Source organism: Geotrypetes seraphini, chromosome 6, assembly GCF_902459505.1.
Source record: "Geotrypetes seraphini chromosome 6, aGeoSer1.1, whole genome shotgun sequence".
NCBI classification, from domain to species: domain Eukaryota; kingdom Metazoa; phylum Chordata; class Amphibia; order Gymnophiona; family Dermophiidae; genus Geotrypetes; species Geotrypetes seraphini.
The window spans coordinates 134,413,816-134,440,987 of NC_047089.1; the positions used below are offsets into that span (position 1 = coordinate 134,413,816).

Consider the following 27,172-nt stretch of genomic DNA (forward strand, 5'->3'; position numbering starts at 1 on the left):
GATCTGAGTGATTCCTGCTTCAACTATCTGAAATGCTCTTTGGACGTGCCCAGGCTTTACAGACGAACCAATAAAACTTCAGAATGAGTACAAGAATGACCCCCCCCCACACACACACACACATTGCCCTGAAATACAAGAATGCCCCCCCCCCCACACCCATTGCCCTGAAACCCTTACCGGTACATCAACTTCAGAGTACAAAAATGAACATACACACCCCCTCCCCCTCCAATAGTTAACAGGTTCAGTATGACCACACAGTGAAAATAATTTATCTGCAATAAACCTCTTAGACATTAAATCACCTAATAAACAACAACTTTCAGTGCTGAAGGCATCTATCAAGGACAACTCCTAATGCTGATCGTGTGCGGGGCCCTGAGAATCTGCGCATGCCCAAGGTATGGCAGCTCCCGCTCTCTCCGAGAACAGCTGCTCCCCCACCGGAGTCGCTGACCTCCATGCACAGAGCCACTGATGACTGTGCTTGCGCCCCCGGAGCTCTTGACATCCATACATCATTGGCGATCCGCTTTATGCTGAGCTAGTGTGGGGCCTTGAGCGTCTCTGCATGTTCAGAGTCTACCAGCAGACCTTGGACATGCGCAGATGCTCAAAGTCCCACACTGGTTCAACGGAGTGGATCACCAACGGTAAGTACAGTGGTCAGTGGCTCCATGCATGGAGGTTAGCTACTCTGGTGTGTGGGATGGAGTGGGGGAGCGGCTGGTGGTGGGAAGCATGGAGGTCAGTGGTTCCAGGGGGTATGGCGAGGCGGTGGCTCTGCACCGTATGTGTGGAGTCGGTCCAGAGGAAGGCTACTAAAATGGTGTGTGATCTCGTGATAAGGTGTATGGGACAGACTTAAAGACCTCAATCTGTATACTTGGAGGAAAGGTGGTAGAGGGGAGATATGATAGTCGTTTAAATACCTACGTAATTTAAATGTGCATGAGTTGAGTCTCTTTCATTTGAAAGGAAACTGCAATGAGAGGGCATAGGATGAAGTTAAGAGGTGATAGGCTCCAGAGTAATCTGAGGAAATACTTTCTTACGGATAGGGTGGTAGATGCATGGAACAGTCTCCCGGAAGAGGTGGTGAAAACAGAGACTGTGTCTGAATTCAAGAGGGCCTGGGATAGGCACATAGGATCTCTCGGAGAGAGCTAGAGATAATGGTTACTGTGGATGAGCAGATGGGCCATTTGGCTTTTTATCTGCCATCATGTTTCTATGTTTTGCAAGCAAGTGCTTTTGCTTAAGCCTTGAAGGAAGAAGTTCTGCTTTTTCTTTTGAAAGATTGGATCATGGTTAAGATAATTGAGCTCAGCTTGTGTAAAGGTTTCTGGTTCGGAATCTTCATCATTCACATCAGGATCAGATAATTCTTGATTGTGACCAGCTGCTGCATCATCATCACATTCCTCATCATGTTCCACAGAAGCAAGTCCATTTTGTGGGAGTACAGGGACAGGCAGTTAGTCATCATGAGGAGCAGGCTTAATAGCAGAATCCAGAGTAAGATATATAATTTTGTGCTTAGTTTTAGCTGAGAATCCATTTGTGTTCACAAGGCACAAGTATGGTCTTACGGTTCCCTCCAATCGCTGCATTTCGTCGATTGAGCCAGTTACAAAGTCTGTTGGAACAACGGGCACAGATGATACGTGGAGTCCAAGATTTATCGTGGTCACCCAGTGGACAGCCAAAGTACAATTTGTATAACTTCTTCAGATCTATGGTAATTGGATGACGTTGTGCTTTTGTCGTGAATGAACCACAGACATAATAGAAACTATCTGGATGATTAGTATAATGTCTTGGCATGATAACGACTGATATTAATCACCGTAAATGTCTGTAGCATAAAAAACCAAAGACAACTTTCGTTAACACTCCTTATACGTTTATCCTATAAACGCATGATATATCGCCCAATTAACGTTTATAATTATATATAATGAGCTTCATTACAAAAATGTGACTTGCTAGTGAAAAACTAACACAGATTTGAAATCAGCATGAAAAATACTACAAAACCCACCCAACATTAACTCTGATGAAAATTATGTGTTGACCTGTGTTATCTAACATGAATTCAATGATTTTACATACTTTATAATTATGACTGAGAGCTACAGCATATGAAAGAAAAATATATATAATTTTTATTTAATATACTGCCTTTTGTAGGCATATGTCAAAGCAGCTTACATAAAATCTATATATTAATTTTAAAATTCAGAAAGAAATACCATTAATTTAAAATAGAAAAGGAAAGATGAAGAGGAAAATTAATAGTAGACTGTAGTCACCCACCCTGAGGAACATCTGTGACTACTGAGGTTGAAAAGCCTGTTGAAATGAGTTTTAAGTGCTACCTTAAATGTAAGAAAGTATGGTTTGGTATGACGAGCTACTGGGAGGGTATTTAGGGTGGGGGCTGCACAAAAGAAAGCAGTGTCAAGTAGAATCTAGATGAGCAGTCTAAGGAATAGGAATATGTAAATGACTGTCATGGAAAGATCTCAATATTATTGAAGGAGCATGGAATGAAAGACATCTGACCCAGGATAGTATGAAATTGTTAAAGGGACAATCACCATTTTTATGATAGACAAACTGAAGCATAAGTAAAAATTAAACTTTATCACTGTTGTAATTGCCAAATATTAATAGTTCTGTAATAGAAGGCTTGGTTCCTTTATCAGTGTTTCTACAGGAGTGGCTAAAAAGAATGTAGTATAAAGAGGAGAGAGAACTCTCCCAGAGCCATTAGCATCCTTCCATTAAACAAAGTGGTTACCTTATAGATAGGGATATGGTGTGTTTTTTTTTAGGAAATTTATGATGTAGGATTGAAGTGTCAACAATTACATTCTTTTCTCTGCCCAAATTGCTATTAATGACTTAAATAATATGAAAAGAGAAGTGTAATAACTGCAGTCTTAACTGTTTGTTTATTCCTACAGATGTACAGTAAAGTGAAGGATAGTGATGTGCTTACCATGGATCATGTGACAACAGTCCTTAGAAATCAATTTCGTCATTCTGATATTGAAGCTATCTTGGGTGCTGATTCAGAATATGACAAAAAGAGACAGGTAAAGTTAAATCAAAGCGGTTTACAATATTAAGAGCAAGGGAGACATTTTTAAAGATAGATCCAAAGTAAAACTAAAAATAAACACAAGGAAATGGAAAAATTTACAATATATATTTGGTTAAAAAAAAGGAAGGAAAACAACAAAAGGTAAAGGAAAAAAAGTAAAAGCCTTCTCTAAACCAAAATAAAATTGAATTATGAAGAGGTCATCTCAAATGCCATCACTAATAATAAAACCCTAAGTGCACATGCGTACTCCTACCTGCGTGATCCGTGCTCTAACTCCGTGGCTTAGCATGTGCAGTAGAAGGAGTCAGCGGTGGTTTCTTCTGCGCATGCGGAGGCACCTTAAAGCAGGGATGCATGGAGGCGACTCCCCCTTCCCACCCTCACTCCGTCTAACAGCGGTGTTAAACTCGCGGCCCCCCAGTACTGTTTTTGTCCCGCGGTCTGGTCGGCTCCCTTGCTGAAGTTATTTTTAAGTTCAAAGCCACCGCACCTGCGTTGGAAGCCTCTCCGACGTCACGTCAGAGAGAAGGCTTCCGACACAGGTGCGGATTGTGAGAGGAGCCATGACGGCAGCTATAAACTCAAAAATAACTTCGACAAGGGTAAGAGAGCCGGCCAGAAACGCTGCTGCACAGTGAAGTGGGGTGGGGGGAGGGAAATGCTGCTGCTGCTGCTTTTGCTGCACAGGGAAGTGGGGGGGAGGGAAATACTGCTGCACAGGGAAATGGAGGGGAGGGAATGCTGCTGCACAGGGAAGTGGGAGGAATGGAAATGCTGCTGCACAGGGAAGGGTGGGAGGGAAATGCTGCACAGGGAAGTGGGTGGGGGGGAGGGAAATGCTGCTGCACAGGGAAATGGAGGGGGAGGGAATGCTGCTGCTGCTGCACAGGGAAATGGGGTGGGGGGAAGGAAATGCTGCTGCTGCACAGGGATGTAGGGGGGGGAGAGGGAAAGGGGGCCAGGGAGTGAACTTGCTTTGCTTTAGGGGGAGGTGTGTGCTGAGGGCAGGGAGCAATCTTGGTTTGCTTTGGGGAGAGACAGAAGGGGGCCACAGAGAAAGACAAAGGCAGGCAGGCAGGGGACCACGGAGAGAGATAGAAAGACAGGCAGGCATGCATGAGAATGAAAGGCAGCGGGCAGGGAGAGAGACAGAAAGACAGACAGGGGGCCAGAGAGAGAGAAAGAAAGAAAGACAGACAGACAGACAAATTAGCGAGGCAGAAAGACAGACAGGGGGCCAGAGAGAGAGACAGAAAGAAAGACAGACAAAGGGGGCCAGGGAGAGAAAAAGACAGACAGGGGGCAAGGAGAGAGACAGAAAGACAGACAGCAGGAGGGAGAGAGAGAGAAAGAAAGATAGACAGTGGGAGGGAGAAAGGAAGAGACAGGGGGCAGGGAGAAAGACAGAAAGACAGACAGCAGAGAAAGAGAAATAAAGATAGACAGTGGGAGGGACAAAGAAAGAGACAGGGGCAGGGAGAGAGACAGAAAGACAGACAGACAAAGGGGGCCAGGGAGAGAGACAGACAGAAAGAAAGACAAACAGCGGGAGGGAGAGAGACAGAAGAAAGAAAGATAGCGGGAGGGAGAAAGGAAGAAAGAGACAGGGGCAGGGAGAGAGAAATAAAGACAGACAAAAGGGGCGAGAGAGCAGACAGAAAGACAGACAGCGGGAGGGAGAGAGACAGAAAGAAAGGAAGAAAGAGACAGGGGCAGGGAGAGAGACAGAAAGAAAGAAAGACAGACAGACATATATTCTAGCACCCATTAATGTAACAGGCTTAAACACTAGTTGTAAAATAATAAGCCTTTAATTGTGACTTAAAGTTTTAAATGATTTTTCAGCCCTTAAGTGTAATGGAAGAGAGTTCCACAAAATAAGAACCATTACCGAAAATCACTGTTAATGGCCAAAAATATTTGCCTAAAAGAAGGAACAGTCAATAGATTTTGCTAAGAGCGAAGATTCCTTTGAGTTAAATAAGGAACCTAACAACTGAAACAAGGCTGCCCTGTGAACTTCTAAAAGCTAAGTTACTCAGATTTTCATATTTCAGCATTTCATATTTCAGCTTTTCACTGGTTTTCAGCATTATATCTGCTTAATTTCTCTTCTCCTCCCTGTTTCTTACTAAAAAAAAAATATAAAAAAAAGCACAAAAAAATCCTTCTCTTTCCTCTGTTAAATCTTATTTCCTCTTCCTGCAGTTTTGTTTAAAATACTGTGTTTTAGGTGGTATAGAGCCTATATTTCTGGTGCCTGTGGCTCAGGGTGACTAAAGTAGGGAAAATCCTGTTATAAATCCTGTGTTTTAGGGTAGCACTGATAGAACCTGCAGTTTTGTTTAAAAAACTGTGTTTTAGGTGGTATAGAGCCTATATTTCTGGTGCCTGTGGCTCAAGGTGACTAAAGTAGGGAAAATCCTGTTATAAATCCTGTGTTTTAGGGTAGCACTGATAGAACCTGCAGTTTTGTTTAAAAAACTGTGTTTTAGGTGGTATAGAGCCTATATTTCTGACTCACTAGTTTTTAAACATTGTGTCTGATTAGGTGGAGAAGGGAGGGGCTCTGTTTTACTTCTAAGGTTAATTGCATTATCTTTGGGACATTGCTGAAACAAGGCTGCCCTGTGAACTTCTAAAAGCTAAGTTACTCAGATTTTCATATTTCAGCATTTCATATTTCAGCTTTTCACTGGTTTTCAGCATTATATCTGCTTAATTTCTCTTCTCCTCCCTGTTTCTTACTAAAAAAAAAAATATAAAAAAAAGCACAAAAAAATCCTTCTCTTTCCTCTGTTAAATCTTATTTCCTCTTCCTGCAGTTTTGTTTAAAAAACTGTGTTTTAGGTGGTATAGAGCCTATATTTCTGGTGCCTGTGGCTCAAGGTGACTAAAGTAGGGAAAATCCTGTTATAAATCCTGTGTTTTAGGGTAGCACTGATAGAACCTGCAGTTTTGTTTAAAAAACTGTGTTTTAGGTGGTATAGAGCCTATATTTCTGGTGCCTGTGGCTCAAGGTGACTAAAGTAGGGAAAATCCTGTTATAAATCCTGTGTTTTAGGGTAGCACTGATAGAACCTGCAGTTTTGTTTAAAAAACTGTGTTTTAGGTGGTATAGAGCCTATATTTCTGGTGCCTGTGGCTCAAGGTGACTAAAGTAGGGAAAATCCTGTTATAAATCCTGTGTTTTAGGGTAGCACTGATAGAACCTGCAGTTTTGTTTAAAAAACTGTGTTTTAGGTGGTATAGAGCCTATATTTCTGACTCACTAGTTTTTAAACATTGTGTCTGATTAGGTGGAGAAGGGAGGGGCTCTGTTTTACTTCTAAGGTTAATTGCATTATCTTTGGGACATTGCTGAAACAAGGCTGCCCTGTGAACTTCTAAAAGCTAAGTTACTCAGATTTTCATATTTCAGCATTTCATATTTCAGCTTTTCACTGGTTTTCAGCATTATATCTGCTTAATTTCTCTTCTCCTCCCTGTTTCTTACTAAAAAAAAAATATAAAAAAAGCACAAAAAAATCCTTCTCTTTCCTCTGTTAAATCTTATTTCTTCTTCCTGCAGTTTTGTTTAAAATACTGTGTTTTAGGTGGTATAGAGCCTATATTTCTGCCTTACTAGTAGTCTTACTTATAGTCCCACCAACCCCAGGGACCACTATTCATATATAGAGACCCATATAATCAGGACTTCACAACCAATCAAGATGACCTTTATTCTATGCAATCACTGTGGTGCTTTAATTCCAAGACATACTATTTGGAGGCTTAAGGCTTGCCCCATCTGTCTTCAACTTGCCAGTATTAAGGAGGAGCTCTGTAAACTTAAACAGGAATTGAATACAATTAAAGCAGCTTCCATCACTCCACAAAATCATACCAACTTACCACCTCTACCTCAAAGAATAAAACAGCCCAGGAATAAATGGGTCACAGTAGGCTCAGGAAGACTGCGACATGTAACACAGAAACATCCACCTTCACTAATATTACCTCTACAGAATTCCTTCGCTCCACTAGTGCACTGCGATACTCAGGAAAACAGAAGGGAGGTGGGACTGGAACCAATGAAAGAAACTCAAGAGAACAAGAGCACCCTAAGTACAAATAAAAAAGCCAAAAACAGAAAACTATTACTGTTGGGAGATTCCATCATCAGAGGCATTAACCTTGGAACACAGGGCGAGGAGTCCAAAATAGTGAAATGTCTTCCAGGATCCTCAGCTACCAGGAGTTCCAGGCAAATACTGACTATAATTAAGGAAGAAACTAAGGATTTTAACACTGATGTTGTTATCCATCTGGGAACAAATGACCTGGCCAACAACTCCACACTTGCAGCACAGAAAGCTTTTCGGGAGCTTGGTGAGGGCGTGAAACCTTTTGTAAAGACTTTAGCTTTTTCTGAAATACTGCCTGCATATGGAAAAGGAGAGCAAAGAATGAAAAACACAGAGGACTTTAATAGATGGCTCAGAGCCTGGTGTCATCAAGAAGGCTTCAGGTACATAGGAGGATGGGGAAATACATGGAAGGACAAGAAGCTATATTGCACTGATGGGCTACATATTACTACAGCAGGAAAAAGAAACCTTGCAGAGAAATTTAGACAATATTTTTCTAGGCATTTAAACTAGAAGGTGGGGGTGGTGTATGTAGAGACCACCCCCGGCAAAAGAAAAGATGTGATAGTAGTAAAGGCTGCAACAAAAGCAATATCAGCAACTCATTTCTTAGTATTGCAGCGGAAAGTGAAACGACACAAAAATCCATACGAAAAAGGAGATTATCGCTGAAAAATAGCTGGAAAGCGATGACCACAAATGCTCGCAGTCTAAGCAACAAAGTTCATGATCTGCAAGCCCTAATATTAGAGGCAGATCTAGATATTGTTGCTATCACAGAGACATGGTTCAGTGAATCACATGGATGGGATGCAAACATACCGGGATATAATCTTTTTAGGAAGGACAGAGATGGTCATAAAGGTGGAGGAGTAGCTCTCTATGTAAAGATCAATATCCAAGCGACCGAAATGCAAGGGACCTGGGGAGAGGAAGAAGCGATATGGATTGCTCTGAAAAGAGAAGATGGAACTTCTATCTACGTGGGTGTAGTCTACAGACCTCCGACTCAATCGCAGCAAATTGATAAGGATCTGATTGTGGATATCCAAAAGTTTGGAAGGAAAGAGGAGGTTCTGCTGTTGGGAGATTTCAACCTGCCGGATGCGGACTGGAATGTTCCGACTGCGGAATCGGAAAGAAGTAGGGAGATTGTGGATGCCTTTCAAGAGGCTCTGCTCAGACAAATGGTGACGGAACCCACAAGGGAAAAAGCGATATTGGATCTGGTCCTCACAAATGGAGAGAGTATATCTAATGTTCGAGTGGGTGCTCACCTGGGTAGTAGCGATCATCAAACGGTTTGGTTTGATATAACGGCTAAAGTGGAGAGCGGCCGCACGATACTTAAAGTCCTAGATTTCAAACGTACGGACTTTAATGCAATGGGAAAGTACCTGAAGAAAGAGCTGTTAGGATGGGAGGACATAAGAGAAGTGGAAAGACAGTGGTCTAAGCTGAAAGGAGCGATAAAAATGGCTACGGACCTTTATGTGAAGAAAATCAATAAAAACAAGAGAAAAAGGAAGCCGATATGGTTCTCCAACCTAGTGGCTGAGAAAATAAAGGCGAAAGAGTTGGCGTTCATGAAATATAAAAAAACCCAAGAAGAGGAGAGCAGAAAGGACTACAGGGTGAAACTGAAAGAAGCCAAGAGAGAGATACGTTTAGCGAAGGCACAGGCGGAAGAACAAATGGCTAAAAATGTAAAAAAGGGAGATAAAAATTTTTTCAGATATATTAGTGAAAGGAGGAAGATAAAAAATGGAATTGCTAGGCTAAAAGATGCTGGGAACAAATATGTGGAGAGTGATGAGGAGAAAGCAAATGTGCTAAACAAATACTTCTGTTCTGTGTTCACAGAAGAAAATCCTGGAGAAGGACCGAGATTGTCCGGCAAAGTTACACGAGAAAATGGAGTAGATTCTGCGCCGTTCACGGAGGAGGGTGTTTATGAGCAACTTGAAAAACTGAAGGTGGACAAAGCGATGGGACCAGACGGGATCCATCCCAGGATACTAAGGGAACTCAGAGAGGTTCTGGCGAGTCCTATTAAAGACTTGTTCAACAAATCTCTGGAGACGGGAGTGATTCCTGGGGATTGGAGGAGAGCGGATGTGGTCCCTATTCATAAAAGTGGTCACAGGGATGAAGCAGGAAACTACAGGCCGGTGAGCCTCACTTCAGTTGTTGGAAAAATAATGGAAGTGTTGCTGAAAGAAAGGATAGTGTATTTCCTTGAATCTAATGGGTTACAGGATCCGAGGCAACATGGCTTTACAAAAGGTAAATCGTGCCAAACGAACCTGATTGAATTTTTTGATTGGGTGACCAGAGAGCTGGATCAAGGACATATGCTAGATGTAATTTACTTGGATTTCAGCAAAGCCTTTGATACAGTTCCTCATAGGAGGCTGTTGAACAAACTTGAAGGGCTGAAGTTAGGACCCAAAGTGGTGAACTGGGTCAGAAACTGGCTATCGGACAGACGCCAGAGGGTGGTGGTTAATGGAAGTCGCTCGAAGGAAGGAAAGGTGACTAGTGGAGTCCCTCAGGGTTCGGTGCTGGGGCCAATCCTGTTCAATATGTATGTAAGTGACATTGCTGAAGGGCTAGAAGGAAAAGTGTGCCTTTTTGCAGATGATACCAAGATTTGTAACAGAGTAGACACCGAAGAGGGAGTGGAAAATATGAAAAAGGATCTGCAAAAGTTAGAGGAATGGTCTAATGCCTGGCAACTAAAATTCAATGCAAAGAAATGCAGAGTAATGCATTTGGGGATTAATAATAGGAAGGAACCGTATATGCTGGGAGGAGAGAAGCTGATATGCACGGACGGAGAGAGGGACCTTGGGGTGATAGTGTCCGAAGATCTAAAGGTGAAAAAACAGTGTGATAAGGCAGTGGCTGCTGCCAGAAGGATTCTGGGCTGTATAAAGAGAGGCGTAGTCAGTAGAAGGAAGAAGGTGTTGATGCCCCTGTACAGGTCATTGGTGAGGCCCCACTTGGAGTATTGTGTTCAGTTTTGGAGACCGTATCTGGCGAAAGACGTAAGAAGACTTGAGGCGGTCCAGAGGAGGGCGACGAAAATGATAGGAGGCTTGCGCCAGAAGACGTATGAGGAGAGACTGGAAGACCTGAATATGTATACCCTAGAGGAAAGGAGAGACAGGGGAGATATGATTCAGACGTTCAAATACTTAAAGGGTATTAACGTAGAACAAAATCTTTTCCAGAGAAAGGAAAATGGTAAAACCAGAGGACATAATTTGAGGTTGAGGGGTGGTAGATTCAGGGGCAATGTTAGGAAATTCTACTTTACGGAGAGGGTGGTGGATGCCTGGAATGCGCTCCCGAGAGAGGTGGTGGAGAGTAAAACTGTGACTGAGTTCAAAGAAGCGTGGGATGAACACAGAGGATTTAGAATCAGAAAATAATATTAAATATTGAACTAGGCCAGTAACTGGGCAGACTTGCACGGTCTGTGTCTGTGTATGGCCGTTTGGTGGAGGATGGGCTGGGGAGGGCTTCAATGGCTGGGAGGGTGTAGATGGGCTGGAGTGGGTCTTGACGGAGATTTTGGCAGTTGGAACTCAGGCACAGTACCGGGTAGAGCTTTGGATTCTCGCCCAGAAATAGCTAAGAAGGAAAAAAAAAAAAAAATTTAAATTGAATCAGGTTGGGCAGACTGGATGGACCATTCGGGTCTTTATCTGCCGTCATCTACTATGTTACTATGTAACTGGCAAAAGAAGGGAATCCCAAAGACTGAATCTGAAAAGAATATATTGTACTTAAAAGTAATTCTATAAGCAATTGTATGATCAGATTTGAGTTAAGGAGTAATATGATCATATTTAGACTGATGATACCACAAACGAAGTGCAGTATTTTGTAGAAGCAGAAGACGTTGAAGTTGATATTGAGGAAGACCAATTTAAAAGAGAATTACAGTAATGAAGTAGAATGAAGCAATAGCCTATTAGTTAGAGCAACTGGCTGAGAACCAGGGAAGCCATAGTTCAAATCCTGCTGCTGCTGCTCTTTATGACCTTGGTCAGATCACTTTACCCTCTGTTGAATTAGAAGCTGGGTGACAAAAGCAGTGTTGTTTTTAAAGTACTAGTCATAAAAATAATTCAGTTTGAAAGTATTTGTGAGGTTTAGGTATTGCATAAAAATACCTAAATAATTTTTATAAGAGTATGCTTGAGTAAAAAAGTCCAAAAAGATGTTTATTTTATATTTGCGTAAATCAAGACACCTTCAATGTCATAGTAAAGTATCAAGATGCTTTTCAATTTGTCTTCATAATGGCTTCCCTTTACAGCAGGGGTGTCCAATGTCGGTCCTCGAGGGCCGCAATCCAGTCGGGTTTTCAGGATTTCCCCAATGAATATGCATGAGATCTATTTGCATGCACTGCTTTCATTGTATGCTAATAGATCTCATACATATTCATTGGGGAAATCCTGAAAACCCGACTGGATTGCGGCCCTCGAGGACCGACATTGGACACCCCTGCTTTACAGACTTTCTATCTTATGCAGGAAATCATGTTGGTCTCAGGCTCTGGGGGTTTTTTGTCTTCTCTTAACTCACTTGCCAGGGTCTCCTGACCATTTGACATTTCTTCTTTCTCCATGTTCACCATCCATCTTCTATGTGTATGTATTGTTCCCCATGTTCAGCATCTCCCTTCTATGGCTCCTATATGTACCTTCTAGTATTTCTCCTGTGCCCATGTCCCTGCCTTAATCATCTCATGTGGGTGACCTCCAAGTCTTCTCTCTGACGTCGGAGAGATGGATCCATCTGACGTCAGAGAGATGGATTCCGGGTCATCCATGTGCAGCCTGCAAAAGCCACTGCTCGCATCCCTGCAAAGAACAAATGTGGCTGAAGACAGTAAAGAGCAGCCCACCTGGAAGGAGGGCTGTTGAGGTAACTGGGATTCCCGGCTGACCTGGAAGGCTTCCCTCCGGCGTTCTGACATCGGAGGAAAGTCTTCTGGGTCTACTTCAGTGGAGGGGGACATGGAACCGGAGGGCAGGAAGGAGTCCTGTTTATAAATGGGAACACCAGCAGCATTGACAAATGACAGTGACTCCACATTGGGGAGGAAGGGAATGGGAGACCCACACAGTGCCACTTCCCCTCCACAAGTGGTTAATGGCAGTAAGGAAGGAGTGGGTACAACTGTGGGTACAAAGCTTTTCACCATTCTCACAAGCGGTGAAAAGTTTTGTTCCCATTTCTGAGGCGAGTCAAGCTTTGGTGTTTCTGTAGCCACGGGCAAACCGCGACTTGCCACGGTGTTTGTTCACTGTGTAATTCTCTAGTTCCAACTACCAGAGTTGCTGTTGAAGCTCACTCCAGTCTATCTAAACCATCCCAAATTACTGGAGATCCTGACGAAGCCCTCAATCTATCCCAAACCAAATAGCCATATACAGGACACAGACTGTGCAAGTCTACCTTGTTCCAGCCCTGGATCTTCAATTTATACCCTTCATTTTACGATTAGAGATCCTCTGTGTTCATCCCACGCTTTTTGAATTCTGTCACCATTTTACTCTCCATCTCTTGGGAGGGCATTCCAGGTATCCACCACCCTCTTCATGAAAAAGAAGCTCCTAATGTTAGTCTTATGTCTACCACTTCGCAAGCTCAATTTATGCCCTCTAGTTTTACCATTTTCCATTCTCTGGAAAGGATTTGTTTCTGTATTAATGTCTTTTAAGGCCTTGATTCACTAAACATAATTGCTAATACCGACTGGATCGCTGTTGGCCAATTCTCTGGCAGATTGTGGAAGATCGATCGATGTACCTAAAAAATTGCATGCAAATGATTTGCATGGAGGCTTATTGTAATCCCCGTCTCTCTTGTCCGATTGATTGGTGTGAGATGACTCTCACACTTGCGCAAAGACAGATGTGTGTAAGTGTTACTCACACACTATCCGCCCCATTAAAAAAAATAGAGATAAAAAGCCTTCCCCTCCTGCCATCAGATGCTCCCCCGAACCCCATCCCTTCCATCCAAAAAAAGGCAGGAGGAATGCCCACTCCTTCCTGCCACCGGATGCTCCCCAAACCCCCCCCTTCCTCCCCCCCTAAAAAAAAGGCAGGAGGGATGCCCACTCCCTCCTGCCACCGGCTGCTCCCTTGAACCCCCCCTCTGCTCTCCGAACCCCCCCTCCTGTTGCTTTGGTAGACATTGGGAGCTGGAGGGAAGCACGGTTCCTCCAGCTCTGAGGTCTGCCAGTTGAAAATGATGGGCCTTCCCCTCCTGGTGCACCATAGGATGCACAGTGAGGAGCCTAAGGCCCTCATTGGCTCAGATGCCTAAGGCCCCTCCTCTTGAGAGGAGCCTGAAGGCATCTGGGCCTTAGGCTCCTCCCTCTGTATCCCATGTGATGCATGGGGTGGGGCTTTAAAGATCTGAGCAAATCAGGATCTTAGATCCCTCAAGGGGAGGGGCCTTAGGTGTCTGAGCTAATGTTCCTCACCATGAATCACAAGATGCACCAGGGAGGGGAAGGCCCGTCATTTTCGAATGGTGGGCCTCGGAGCTGAAAGGAACATGCTTCCCTCCAGCTCCCAAAGTCTATAAAAGGTACGGGGTGTGGCCATCAGTTCAACCCTGGACAGGGGTTCATAGAAATCCTGATGACTACACCAAAACATATGCTCGCGTGTGACCCGGCCTGGAGTCACCCTGCAGGACTGGATTCAAAATCAAGAAAAACACCAAAAAGTCACAGCACTCAATCAGTTAATATAAATGGTTCAGTTTACTCACTGTTTCCATAGCAGGTAAGTAATGCCTTAAACAGTCCACGAATATCAGCTCATATTCCTTATTCAGCATTCAAAAGAAAACATAATACAAAAAGAAAAACTTCCAAGAAAAAACAAGTCAACTGCAGTGGATACAATTAACTTTACAGTTTATGCTTTACTGTTTCTTCAGTCTCACCTCCTCTTGGAGACCTTAGCTTCAAAACAGAGCTTAAGCTAACTGCAGAAAAGCAGTTACTGCAATCAGTCCATAAGACTACAGTTCACTATTTGAGTTCATTCAATTTTTGTTAGTCCTTGGCAAAATAAAGAAAGCCTCTGACAGACCTTAATTAGGACTGCCAGGTAACAAGAGAGAGAGAATTAGGTTTTGCCAAAAATTGCTAGCCTTCCAAACAGGCTTTCACATTCCCACCCAGTTGAATGCAAAACCTCTCCCACAATCTCTCTCTCAGCTTTCATACAAACACAATCAGCATTCAAAGTAAAACACAGCTTCCAAAAACAGCCAAAAGAAAAAAAAATCACTCACTGATTGTGTCTCAAAGTCCAATTAACCTGCATGGGCTCAGGGAAGCTTTCCTCTCCAGAAACACAGGCATCTTGACAGTCCATGGGTTCTTCCAATTGAGACCATTCTCTTGACTGCTCAAAATCCTCTACTTCCATGGCCTGAGGTCTGTTGTCCCTGTTCAGCTCATCAGGGTTTCTAGGGAGGCAAGGCTTTAACTTCCTCCCTAGTTGGCTTCCTTTCCTGCTGTCTGGGACAGGTTTATATCCCTTGGGACCCCGCCCTGCTGTGTCAGCCCTGGCAGTGTTCCAAGGGCCTCTTGAGCTCCCCCGGTGGTCAATAAGGTTATTCAGCTCAGACCCAACCTGTTCCTTCCCAACTCCTCCCCGGGTTTTCTGTTTCACCTTGTTGCCTTCTGTTCTGACTGGGACCTGTACTGGCAGAAGGCCTGGCTGGTCACAGGGGGTGGATTTGGGGAGTGGGATTGGAGCTCGGGGGAGCATCCGATAGAAGGAGGAAGTGGGCATCCCTCCTGCCTTTCTTTTTTTTTTTTTTTCAGGAGGAAGGGGGGGAGAGTTGGCAGGTCCTCCATTGGCAGGAGGGAGTGGGCATCGCTCCTGCCAATTTTCTCACGTGGGATTCCCGGTGCCACATTCATCAGGGGGTCCTTGAAGAGGGTCATCATTGGCGGTGGGGAACTTTTTTCTTATTTTATGGGACAGATGTTTTGTGTGTTTGTTTTTTCCGATCGCTAAAACTGCTGTTTTGTTTTTTGTACAACAAAAAAATGTTAGTTAATGAATCGCTTGACTACTTTGCGTGGAGTTTTAGCTAATTTGCATGGCTGGATCAGAAAATGGGGCGATTGAGGGGAAAACCACGCGGTGAATCATGTCAGTAAAAGCGATCATCGGTAAAGAGGTCAAAACAAGTTTAGCAGCAATCGCTGACTTTAGTGCATCAAGCAGTAAGTATTTAAACGTCTGTATCATATCTCCTCTGCCCCTCCTGTCCTCTAGCGTATACATATTGTGACACCGCCGGTGCCGGCTTGAACGATAGCCCCGGTCGGTGCCCAGAATAGCCAGCGCTCAACGTGCCTCCAGAAGACGCTGGAGGTCCTGCTGGGTTTTTTCCATCAATAAAAAAAACAAGACAGGAACAATAAAGTTCTTATCACAATAAGTCTCAATTTATTGAGTGCCTTGTCCCCTAAGTCCAGGGTTTAGGTCATTTACTTCATGAATAAACCAAAACATGAAAAACAAAAATATCCGGGCTGTAAAACCACAAAGCCCTTACCTTCCTTGCAGGTATCAACAGGTAAGCCCTGCAACAGTCTCTGATAATCCAGTCCCAATAAGCCTGCGATTCTAAGCAGGGCAGGAATCAGATTATTATACCTTCCAAATTGTATGTAAGAGTTCAATTAGGCCTAGCTTGCAACAGGCCTGCTCCAACCAACTTAATAAGCAGTTGGTGGGGGAGGGGAGTAGCCGAATCCACTTCTTTAGTATACTTGCCACAAATGGCCCCACAATCCCACCCAAGGATCTTGTGTGGATTCTCCCCAACTACTATCCCTTCACACAGTTTATAACATAGTCCACAATCAGTCACCAAAAGGCAAAAAGGTAAAAATGTTATAAACAAACTGAACCTGGTTTTAATGCTACCAGATTCTGGCACCTTTATAGCCTTGAGCCTAGCACTGCTCAGCAGGCTTCCAACAGGTGCATACAGGTTTCAAAAGAAAACAAAAACCAGCAAAACAAAGTTCCTCAAGTTAAGCACAGCCAAAAAGATAAAGTTACTGCACTTAACTCATATCCATTGCTGTGGCATCTGGTTTCATGGAAGCGTCCAAAAACTCCATGGGTTCCAGGCTGGCTAGCTGGTTGGCTTCAGGAACAGGGGCTGCATCTACCATTTCTATGTCCTGGTTCCTCTGAGGTTCAGGAGACTGGTCCTGGGAACCTCCTTCCTGGGCTGACCCAGGGTAAACTGACTTGTTCCTTCTCAGTGCTGCCTCTAAAGCACAGAGGTGACCACGCCCTGTTCTGTGAGGGGGAAGGGCAGCCTTTAGCTGTTGCTGGGATTTTCCTGGGACTCTAATTAGGCCCAGTTGCTGTGAATTACCTAAGCTTGTGTTCTTAGGCTGTTGCTTTGAATGAGGCACCTCCCTCTGCTGCAGGTTGTTTTCCCCATATTCCTCACCTCCCCAGGGCTTTGTAACCTGTATTTTAAATGGGAATTCAGAACCTTCTTTTTGCTTTATGTCTAACCTATTACATTGGTTAGCCCGGGTCAAAGCCACACCAGGGTTAGGAGGAGCCTTCCCTGGCATAAGCCGAACCTTAGTGCTAGGGTTGTGACAATATTCAGATCTTTCAGTCTCTTTTTGTATGTCGTTTGGCTCAAACCCCCTACCATTGTCATCGCATTTCTCTGTATCACTTCCAAATTGTCTTACAAAATTGTACTTCAAGTGGGACCTCACCAATGACCTGCACAAGTTGCATCAACATCTCTTTACTTCTACTGAGTATACCTCTCTATACATCCCAGCATCCTTCTGGTTACAGCCACCGCCTTGTCACATTGTTTATTCACCTTCAAATCCTCAGACACTATCACCCCAAGGTCCCTCTCCTCATCTATGCATTTCAGCCTCTCACCTCCCAGTACATATGGCTCCCTCAAATTTCTGCTCCCCAAATACATCACTCTGCACTTCTTTGCATTGAATTTTAATTGCCAGATATAAGACCATTCTTCTAACTTTTGTAGATCCTTTTTCATGTTTTCCACTCTTCCAGTGTCCACTCTGTTAAAATCTTGGTATCATCTGTAAAAAGACAAACCTAACTCATTGTCAATGATACTTAAACATATTGAACAGAATTGACCCCAAAACCGATCCCTGAGGTTCACTACTCACCTTTCCTTCCTCTGAGTGAATGCCATTAACCACAACCCTCTGGCGTCTATCCATAAACCAGTCTTTAGTTCACTACTTTGGGCCCTAACTTTAGCCCGTCAAGTTTATTCAAGAGCCTTCTATGAGAAAATGTCAAAGGCTTTTCTGAAATCTAAGTAAATTACATCTAGCACACATTCTCGATCCATTTCTCTGGTTGCCCAGTCAAAGAATTCAGTCAAATTTGTTTGGCATGATTTACCTTTAGTAAAGTAACAAATATTTTGTATTTCACAAATAGTGAAATAAATATTGGAGAATCTAAAAAAACCCCAATCAATAAACCATTATCCAAAAAAGGAATGATGCCAAAATCCTTAAACTAACATAACAAGGTATGGTAATGGTAGGAAAAAAGCCTCATATCCGGAGTGTAGCACCATCTGGTGTCAGTTTATGGTCATTCACCATCACCATTTCCATACCTTGTTATGTTAGTTTAGTGCAGGGGTGCTCACACTTTTTTGGCTTGCGAACTACTTTTAAAATGACCAAGTCAAAATGATCTACCAACAATATAATTTAAAAAAATACAAAGCTCACTGTACGCAGAGAAAATGTTAATTATCATTTGTATTGGGGGGGTGGATTTTCAGAGGTCAAGGCAAATGACTTTAAAATATGCAACGTCACCTCAGTAACAACTATACAAAAATAGACAAATATACCCCCTCCCCTTTTACTAAACCGTAATAGCGGTTTTTAGCGCACGGAGCTGTGCTGAATGCCCCTCGCAGCTCCCAAAGCTCATAGACTCCCTGCGCTAAAAAACGCTATTGGCGGTTTAGTAAAAGGGGGCCTTAATGCAAAATATAGACAGCAGATATAAATTCTCAAAATGGACACATTTTGATCACTAAATTGAAAATACAATCATTTTTTCCTACCTTTTTGTCTGGTGATTTCATGAGTCTCTGGTTGCACTTCCTTCTTCTGTAAATCCAATATTTCTTTCTTTCTGCCCCCTCCCCTTTTCTTTCTATCTGTCTTTCTTTCTCTCTCCCCCTGCCCCCGCCCAAGCCATCGCGCCGATTTCTTCACTTCCCTGATTCTTTCCCTAACACCCTCCAAGCCACCACACCAATTTCTCCCTGCTTCCCTGAGCCAGGCCTGGCGATCGACCAGTAGATCGCAAGAGCAACGCGAGTCGATCACGTTGCCTTTGCGATCTTTTTCTTCCTGTATCTCCGAGCCAGGCCAGGCGTGTACAAGCGCCAGACCCAGAAGACTTCATCTCCGATGTCAATTCTAACGTTGGAGATGAAGTTCCAGGCCAGCCAGGCGATCAACCATTTGATGAATGACCATATACTGACACCAGATGGTGCTATACTCTGGGTATGAGGCTTTTTCCACCATTACCATACCTTGTTATGAATAAGGATTTTGGTATCATTCCTTTTTTGGATAGTGGTTTATTGATTGATTGTTTTTTTTTACTTTTAGTAAAACCATGTTGTGTCTGATCTTGTAATCCATTAGAATCTAGGAAATTAACTATCCTTTCCTTCAGCAATACTTCCATTATCTTTCCAATAACTGAATCAGGCTTACCAGTCTGCAGTTTACCACTTCATCTCTGCGACCTCTCCTGACTCTAAAGATTTATTGAAAAAATCTTTAAGAGGACCCTCCAGAACCTATTTGAGCTCCCTCAATATCCTGAGATGGATACTGTCCAGTCCCATTGCTTTGTCCACCTTCAGTTTTCCAAGTTGTTCATAAACACTTTCTTCTATGAATGTCTTATCTCCCAGAACAATTGACCTCATCCTATGCAAGTCAAATTACAAACCTCCCCCTCCCCCAATGACCCATTCCTGGAAGTTGGGGAAGATGAACCAGGGTTCATAGACAAAAGCGCGTGACGACAAAATCCCAACGACAACCCAGCGCAGACAACTGAGCGCAAGGCGGAAGCGCACCAAAGAAAAACAGTATTTTAAGGGGCTCCGATGGGGGGTGTTGGTGGGGAACCCCCCCCCCCCACTTTACTTAATAGAGATCGCGCCGGCGTTGTGGGGGGTTTGAAGGGGTTGTAACCCCCCTCATTTACTGGAAACTTAACTTTTTCCCTCTTTTTTAGGGAAAAAGTGAAGCTTTCAGTATAATGTGGGGGGTTACAACCCCCCGAACCCCCACAACGCCGGTGCGATCTCTGTTAAGTAAAGTGGGGGTGTTCCCCCCCACACCCCCCATCGGAGCCCTTTAAAATACTATTTTTCTTCGGCATGCTTCCACCTTGCGCTCAGTTGTCTGCATACCTTTGTCGTCGCGCGCTTTTGACCTGTCATCTGAACCAATGGCACATCATTTCTGTTCCTTGTTCTAGTGTCACCTACTTGTACTTCCATTGCCTAGCAGGTACAGGAAAGCCACTCACTAATTTGGCACATCCTGACTATTCTGGACCAATGTTGTCTTCAGTTGGTGTGGGAAAATGTTTGCTGCAATAAATGCAAAAAACATTCATATTGGGTTTGAAAAAGATATAGCAGCTGAGACAATGTCATTATTTTTACTATATCAGTACTATTAACCCATGATAAATCTTGTCCCTTTGCTCAAAATCCTTATCCACTTTCTGAAGGAGAGGACCATAATTAAGATCATAGCTTTTATGCCTCTCTCTGCCTAACAGTAATATCTAAGCACCTGTTGTACTACTACCAAATAGTCCCCCCGTCTCACTATGAAATGAGTAGAATGAAATGTAGACATTGTTCTGTTAAAATAAAGCTATAAAGAACAAATATTTCATTTTGGAGTGATCAGAAATAAGATTAAAGTGAATACAGTAGAGCTAAGAAAAAGGCAGATGATTTGAACATAAGAACTGCCTTCTCCGGATCAGACCTTCGGTCCATCAAGTCCGGCGATCCGCACACGCGGAGGCCCTGCCAGGTGTACACCTGGCTTAATTTATAGTCCACCATATCCTTATATGCCTCTCTTAAGGAGATATGCATCTAGTTTGCTCTTGAAGCCTAGGACGGTCGATTCCGTCATAATCTCCTCTGGGAGGGCATTCCAGGTGTCAACCACTCTCTGAGTGAAGCAGAACTTCCTGACATTAGTCCTGAACCTGTCCCCCCTTAGCTTCATTACATGTCCTCTAGTCCGTGTCAAATTGGACAATGTAAATAATCTTCTCTGCTCTATTTTGTCGATTCCTTTCAGTATTTTGAAGGTCTCGATCATATCCCCACGCAGTCTCCTTTTCTCAAGGGAGAACAATCCTAGTGTTATAAGTCTGTCCTCGTATTCCAGTTTCTCCATACCCTTCACCAGTTTTGTTGCTCGTCTCTGCACCCTCTCCAGCAGTTTTATATCCTTCTTTAGGTAGGGAGACCAATGTTGGATGCAGTATTCCAAGTGTGGTCTGACCATTGCCCTATAAAGCGGCATTATAACTTTCTCCGATCTACTCGAGATTCCTTTCTTTATCATGCCCAACATTCTATTTGCCTTCTTTGCCGCTGCCGCGCATTGCGCCGACGGCTTCAGGGTCCTATCTATCAGTACACCCAGGTCCTTTTCTTGTTCACTCTTCCCCAGAGTTGCACCTGACATTGTATACTCGTATTCCTTATTTTTATTGCCTAAATGCATTACCTTGCATTTCTCCACATTGAACTTCATCTGCCATTTCTCCGCCCATGTTTCTAACCGACACAAGTCGCTCTGGAGTTTCTCTCTATCATCCTGCGATCTGATCGCCCGGCATAGTTTTGTATCGTCTGCAAACTTGATGATCTCACTGGATGTTCCTTCCTCCAGGTCATTGATATAAATATTAAAAAGGATCGGCCCAAGTACAGAGCCCTGGGGTACACCACTAGTCACTTTCTCCCAGTCGGAGAACTTCCCATTTATGCCCACTCTCTGCTTTCGGTTTTCCAGCCATTTGCCTATCCACCTTTGTATATCCCCCTCTATGCCATGGCTTTGTAGTTTCCTGAGAAGTCTTTCGTGTGGAACTTTGTCGAACGCTTTCTGGAAGTCCAAGTATATTATGTCCACCGGCTTCCCACTATCAATTTGCTCGTTCACGGTTTCAAAAAATTGGAGTAAATTCGTCAAACATGATTTCCCTTTCCTGAATCCATGTTGACTGGGTTTCATCAAGTCATGTGCGTCCAAGTGCCGGACTATGCTATCCTTGATCAGTGCTTCAACCATCTTGCCAGGGACAGACGTAAGACTCACAGGTCTATAGTTGCCCGGTTCCCCTCTCGATCCTTTTTTGAAAATTGGGGTGACGTTCGCTATCCTCCAGTCGTCCGGTATCTGTCCAGTTCTGATTGTCAGGTTTGCAAGTTTTTGCAATAACTCTCCGATTTCAACCTTCAATTCCTTTAAGACTCTCGGATGAATCCCATCCGGTCCAGGGGATTTGTCACTTTTAAGTTTGTCGATCTGATAGTATATCTGGTCTAAGTCCACTTCAACTGTGGTGAGGCTGTCTTCTATTTCTCCTGCAAACACTTTCTCCGCTTCAGGTATTGTTGAGGTGTCCTCCTTCGTAAAGACAGACGCAAAGAAGGAATTTAGTTTGTCTGCGATTTGTTTATCTTCCTTGATGTACCCTTTTCTTCCCTGGTCGTCCAGGGGTCCCACTGCCTCTTTTGCAGGTTTTTTCCCTTTCACGTATCTAAAGAAGGGCTTGAAGTTTTTGGCCTCCTGGGCTATTTTTTCCTCATATTCCTGTTTTGCATCCCTCACCGCCTTGTGACATTTCTTCTGATCATCTTTATGTTTGTTCCAGGCTTCGGTTGTCTTTATGCATTTCCATTTTTTGAAAGAGTCCTTCTTTTCTTTTATGGCTTCCTTCACCTGTATGGTAAACCATGCCGGTTCTCTTTTGCTCTTTGTTCTCTGATCTTTGGAAATCCTCGGAATGTAGAGATCTTGTGCTTCTGTGATAGTATTTTTCAGTAGGGTCCATGCCTGATCAACCGTTTCAAGTTTGTCCACCATCTTCTCGAGTCGTTTTTCTACCATGGCTCTCATGCTATCGTATTTACCCTTTTTAAAGTTCAAGGTGGTGGTTAAGGTTTTGGCATGTTTCCCTTTCCCGATGTCAAGTTTAAAGTTGATTACATTGTGATCACTCGTTCCCAGTGGAACCATGGCTTCCACTTCTGTTATCGGTCCCGTGAGGCCATTTAGGACCAAGTCCAAGGTGGCGTTGCCTCTTGTCGGCTCTTTTACCATTTGTTCCAGGAAGCAATCCCCTAGCACCTCCAGGAACTTGGCTTCCTTGCCGCAGTTGGAGGTTGCTAGTTTCCAGTCTATCCCTGGGAAATTGAAGTCTCCCAATATAATTACATTGCCTGTCTTGCATTCTTGTTTGATTTCCTCCATCATTTCTGAGTCAGTTTCCTCCGCCTGTCCTGGTGGACGATAGTAAAGGCCAATTTTCGTATCTGCGCCATATTGACCAGGAATTTTGATCCAGAGTGACTCAAGCTTCTCTTTCATTTCTGTTGTAACCATTTCAACAGAATCTATTCCCTCCTTAACATATAGAGCAATACCTCCACCTTTCTGCCCTACTCGATCTCTTCTATACAGTTTGTATCCCTGTAGTACTGTGTCCCATTTGTTTTCTTCATTCCACCATGTTTCTGTTATGCCAATGATATCCAGTATGTCATGTCTTGCTATTGTCTCTAGTTCCCCCATTTTGTTACCCAGACTTCTAGCATTCGTATACATACATCTAAGTTCCCTTCGTGTTACCTTTTTGGACCTTCTACTCTTGGCTGTCCCTGTAGTTTCAATTACGGTATCATTTACTGCTCCTGTGTTATCACCCTTGTTTGCTGTGTGGTCGTCCCCTCCTGTGTCTGAGTTGTCCCTTCCTGCTTTTTCTCCCTTATTGGCTGTGAGGTCGTCTTCTCTTGTGTAGGTGTAGTTGTCCTTGGCTTCTTCGTCGGGGCATCCTGCTATCCGTACCATCGACCGGTGGTCGACTGTCGGCTTTCCCCTATCTTTCAGTTTAAAGCCTTCTCGATTGCCTTCTTCATGTTGCCTGCCAAAACTCTTGCTCCTTCCTTGTTGAGGTGTAGTCCGTCCCTTCTGTAGTACTTGCTTTTTCCCCAGAACGCCGTCCAGTTGCGCACGAAGTCGAAGCCTTCTTCTTCGCACCATCGTCTCATCCAGGCGTTGATTACTTGCAATTCCCCTTGTCTCTTTCCATCCGCTCTTGGTACTGGGAGGATCTCAGAGAAGGCCACCTTCACCTCCCTGATCTTCAGTTGTCTTCCGAGTGAGCGGAGCTGGCCCTTCAGCTCTTCCCTGTCATACTTCCGCCCGCTCACATCATTTGTTCCCACGTGGATAAGTACAGCGGTGTCCTCTCCCCCTGCTCCATCTATGATCCTGGAGATCCTGTTGGTCACATCCTTCACTCTTGCTCCAGGCAGACAGGTGACAACTCTGTCCTCTCTTCCTCCTGCGGTGTGGCTGTCCACATGTCGTATGATGGAGTCGCCTACGATGATCCCCATCTTCTTTATTCGGGAGTTCCTTGGGGGGCGTAGGTCCACGTCCTTGGAGTAGGGCCAGTCTTCTTCCTCCAATGATACTCTTGAAATTGTTTCCTGTTCTTTGGGTGGGGCGATGTCTTCCTGTGCTCTCACTATTCCTCCTGGTGTGCGGTTGTCTCCTACCTCGTCTTCAGTTTCTTCTGTGTTTGCATGGGTGTCTTCTCTCCTCACATCGGTTTCCTGAGTACAGTTTTCCAGCCCTGGGATCTCTACGTGGTGCTGATGAGCTTCCTCTATGAACATTTCTAGTTCCTTGACCTCGTCGTTTGGGCTGTACTCCACTAGAATCTTCTCCTGTGCTCGGATTCTGTCTTCGAGTTCCATCACTGTTCCTTCCAGTAGTCTTACCTGGTATTTCAAGTTATCCATCTCCATGCATCGATTGCAAATGTATGCCTGGATCCCCGAAGGGAGGTAGTCATACATATTGCAGCCGATACAGAAGACTGGAAAGCTCACCTTCTGACTTCCTTGGGCTTCCATTTCTTGCTTCCCTCGTGTGTGCTTGTGTCCCTTGCCTGCTGCTTCCTTATGTTGCTTGCCTTGTTGAAGTACTTAATACTACTCCTTTATGACCATTCTCTGAGGTCTTTGTATTTTATTTTTATGTAAAATAGAAGACACTCAGTATAAATCTAAAATGCATTAATAAATTATGAAATGCAAAATTATAATTTTTTGTGAAAGCGTTTACAAAAACAAAGGACTAACATGTTGATCTTTTGTTAGCCAGAGGTACAGTATAGTTAGTATAAGTGATATCATCATTTTTACGATTTTGTTTTTGTATGATTTTTCTCTGTATTTGGGAGTTGAGAATGATCAATAGATTGCCAATTTAATTTTTCTTTACAACCCAATAGATGATATACTACTTTTTCTTCTAAACCCATTTACTGCCAAAAATACCTTAACTGAAAAAAATTTCTTCCCTAAGAAGTTACACCTTTGTAAACATCCAGTAAATCATTTTTAACATCTAATGTTAACTAATTCTAATAAGAGTTTCTGTGATGAATAAAACGAGTAGTACCGTATTTTCGCGGATATAACGCGCACCATTGTAAAACGCGCACAGGGGTATAGCGCGCAGAAATCACGATGATATGTACAAAAACTTTTCTATACCGCGCTCAGGCATATAACGCGCATGCTGCCCGACTCTCCTCTGGCCACCCCGACTCTCCTTTCGCCCTCCCCGACTCTCATCTGGTTGCCCCGACTCACCCTGACTTTCGGTGCACTGCCCCGACTCTCCTCTGGTTGCCCCGACTCACCCTGACTTTCGGTGCACTGCCCCGACTCTCCTCTGGTTGCCCCGACTCACCGTTCACCCGCCCTGACTTTCGGTGCACTGCCCCGCCTCTCCGTGCCTGTCCCCCTTGAAGTCCTGTCCCCCCTTGAAGGTCTGCCTGTCCCCCCTTGAAGTCCTGTCCCCCTTGAAGGTCTGCCTGTCCCCCTTGAAGATCTGCCTGTCCCCCCTTGAAGTCCTGTCCCCATCCTGAAAGCCTGATGCCCCCCCTCGACGTCCGATTCTTCTCCCCCCTCGGCAGGACCACTCGCACCCCCACCCCGAAGGACCGCCGACTCCCCGACAATATTGGGCCAGGAGGGAGCCCAAATCCTCCTGGCCACGGCGACCCCCTAACCCCACCCCGCACTACATTACGGGCAGGAGGGATCCCAGGCCCTCCTGCCCTCGACGCAAACCCCCTCCCCCCAACGACCGCCCCCCCCCCCAAGAACCTCCGCCCGTCCCCCAGCCGACCCGCGACCCCCCTGGCCGACCCCCACGACACCCCCACCCGCCTTCCCCGTACTTTGTGTAGTTGGGCCAGAAGGGAGCCCAAACCCTCCTGGCCACGGCGACCCCCTAACCCCACCCCGCACTACATTACGGGCAGGAGGGATCCCAGGCCCTCCTGCCCTCGACGCAAACCCCCCTCCCTCCAACGACCGCCCCCCCCCAAGAACCTCCGACCGACCCGCGACCCCCCTGGCCGACCCCCCCACCCCCCTTCCCCGTACCTTTGGAAGTTGGCCGGACAGACGGGAGCCAAACCCGCCTGTCCGGCAGGCAGCCAACGAAGGAATGAGGCCGGATTGGCCCATCCGTCCTAAAGCTCCGCCTACTGGTGGGGCCTAAGGCGCGTGGGCCAATCAGAATAGGCCCTGGAGCCTTAGGTCCCACCTGGGGGCGCGGCCTGAGGCACATGGGCCAAACCCGACCATGTGTCTCAGGCCGCGCCCCCAGGTGGGACCTAAGGCTCCAGGGCCTATTCTGATTGGCCCACGCGCCTTAGGCCCCACCAGTAGGCGGAGCTTTAGGACGGATGGGCCAATCCGGCCTCATTCCTTCGTTGGCTGCCTGCCGGACAGGCGGGTTTGGCTCCCGTCTGTCCGGCCAACTTCCAAAGGTACGGGGAAGGGGGGTGGGGGGTCGGCCAGGGGGGTCGCGGGTCGGTCGGAGGTTCTTGGGGGGGGGCGGTCGTTGGAGGGAGGGGGGTTTGCGTCGAGGGCAGGAGGGCCTGGGATCCCTCCTGCCCGTAATGTAGTGCGGGGTGGGGTTAGGGGGTCGCCGTGGCCAGGAGGGTTTGGGCTCCCTTCTGGCCCAACTACACAAAGTACGGGGAAGGCGGGTGGGGGTGTCGTGGGGGTCGGCCAGGGGGGTCGCGGGTCGGCTGGGGGACGGGCGGAGGTTCTTGGGGGGGGGGGCGGTCGTTGGGGGGAGGGGGTTTGCGTCGAGGGCAGGAGGGTTTGAGCTCCCTCCTGGCCCGATATTGTTGGGGAGTCGGCGGTCCTTCGGGGTGAGGGTGCGAGTGGTCCTGCCGGGGGGGGGATGTATCGGACGTCGGGGAGTCGGCCGGGCAAGAGGGCTTGGGCTCCCTCTTGCTCCGATCGTGGATGCGGGTGCGGGTGGGAGCGCGTGCGAGCGGTCGTTCGGGGTGGGGGTGCGAGCGGTCCTGCTGGGGGGGTGAATCGGGCGTCGGGCGGGGTGGGAACTGTGTTTAAAAACTTTTGTATACCGCGCTCAGGCATATAACGCGCGAGGGGTATGCGCGGTACGTAAAAT

At 45.3% G+C, this 27,172-nt stretch overlaps 1 protein-coding gene across 2 annotated transcripts in view; it reads left to right on the forward strand.

Moving 5' to 3' along the window:
- UGGT2 (UDP-glucose glycoprotein glucosyltransferase 2) overlaps positions 1–27,172 on the forward strand; it is a 448,230-nt gene that overhangs the window by 202,617 nt on the left and 218,441 nt on the right. For both annotated transcript variants that reach the window (XM_033949012.1, XM_033949013.1), the window contains exon 16: positions 2,976–3,107. In XM_033949012.1, the coding sequence (XP_033804903.1) occupies positions 2,976–3,107 (132 nt within the window). The remainder of the gene's footprint in view (positions 1–2,975; positions 3,108–27,172) is intronic.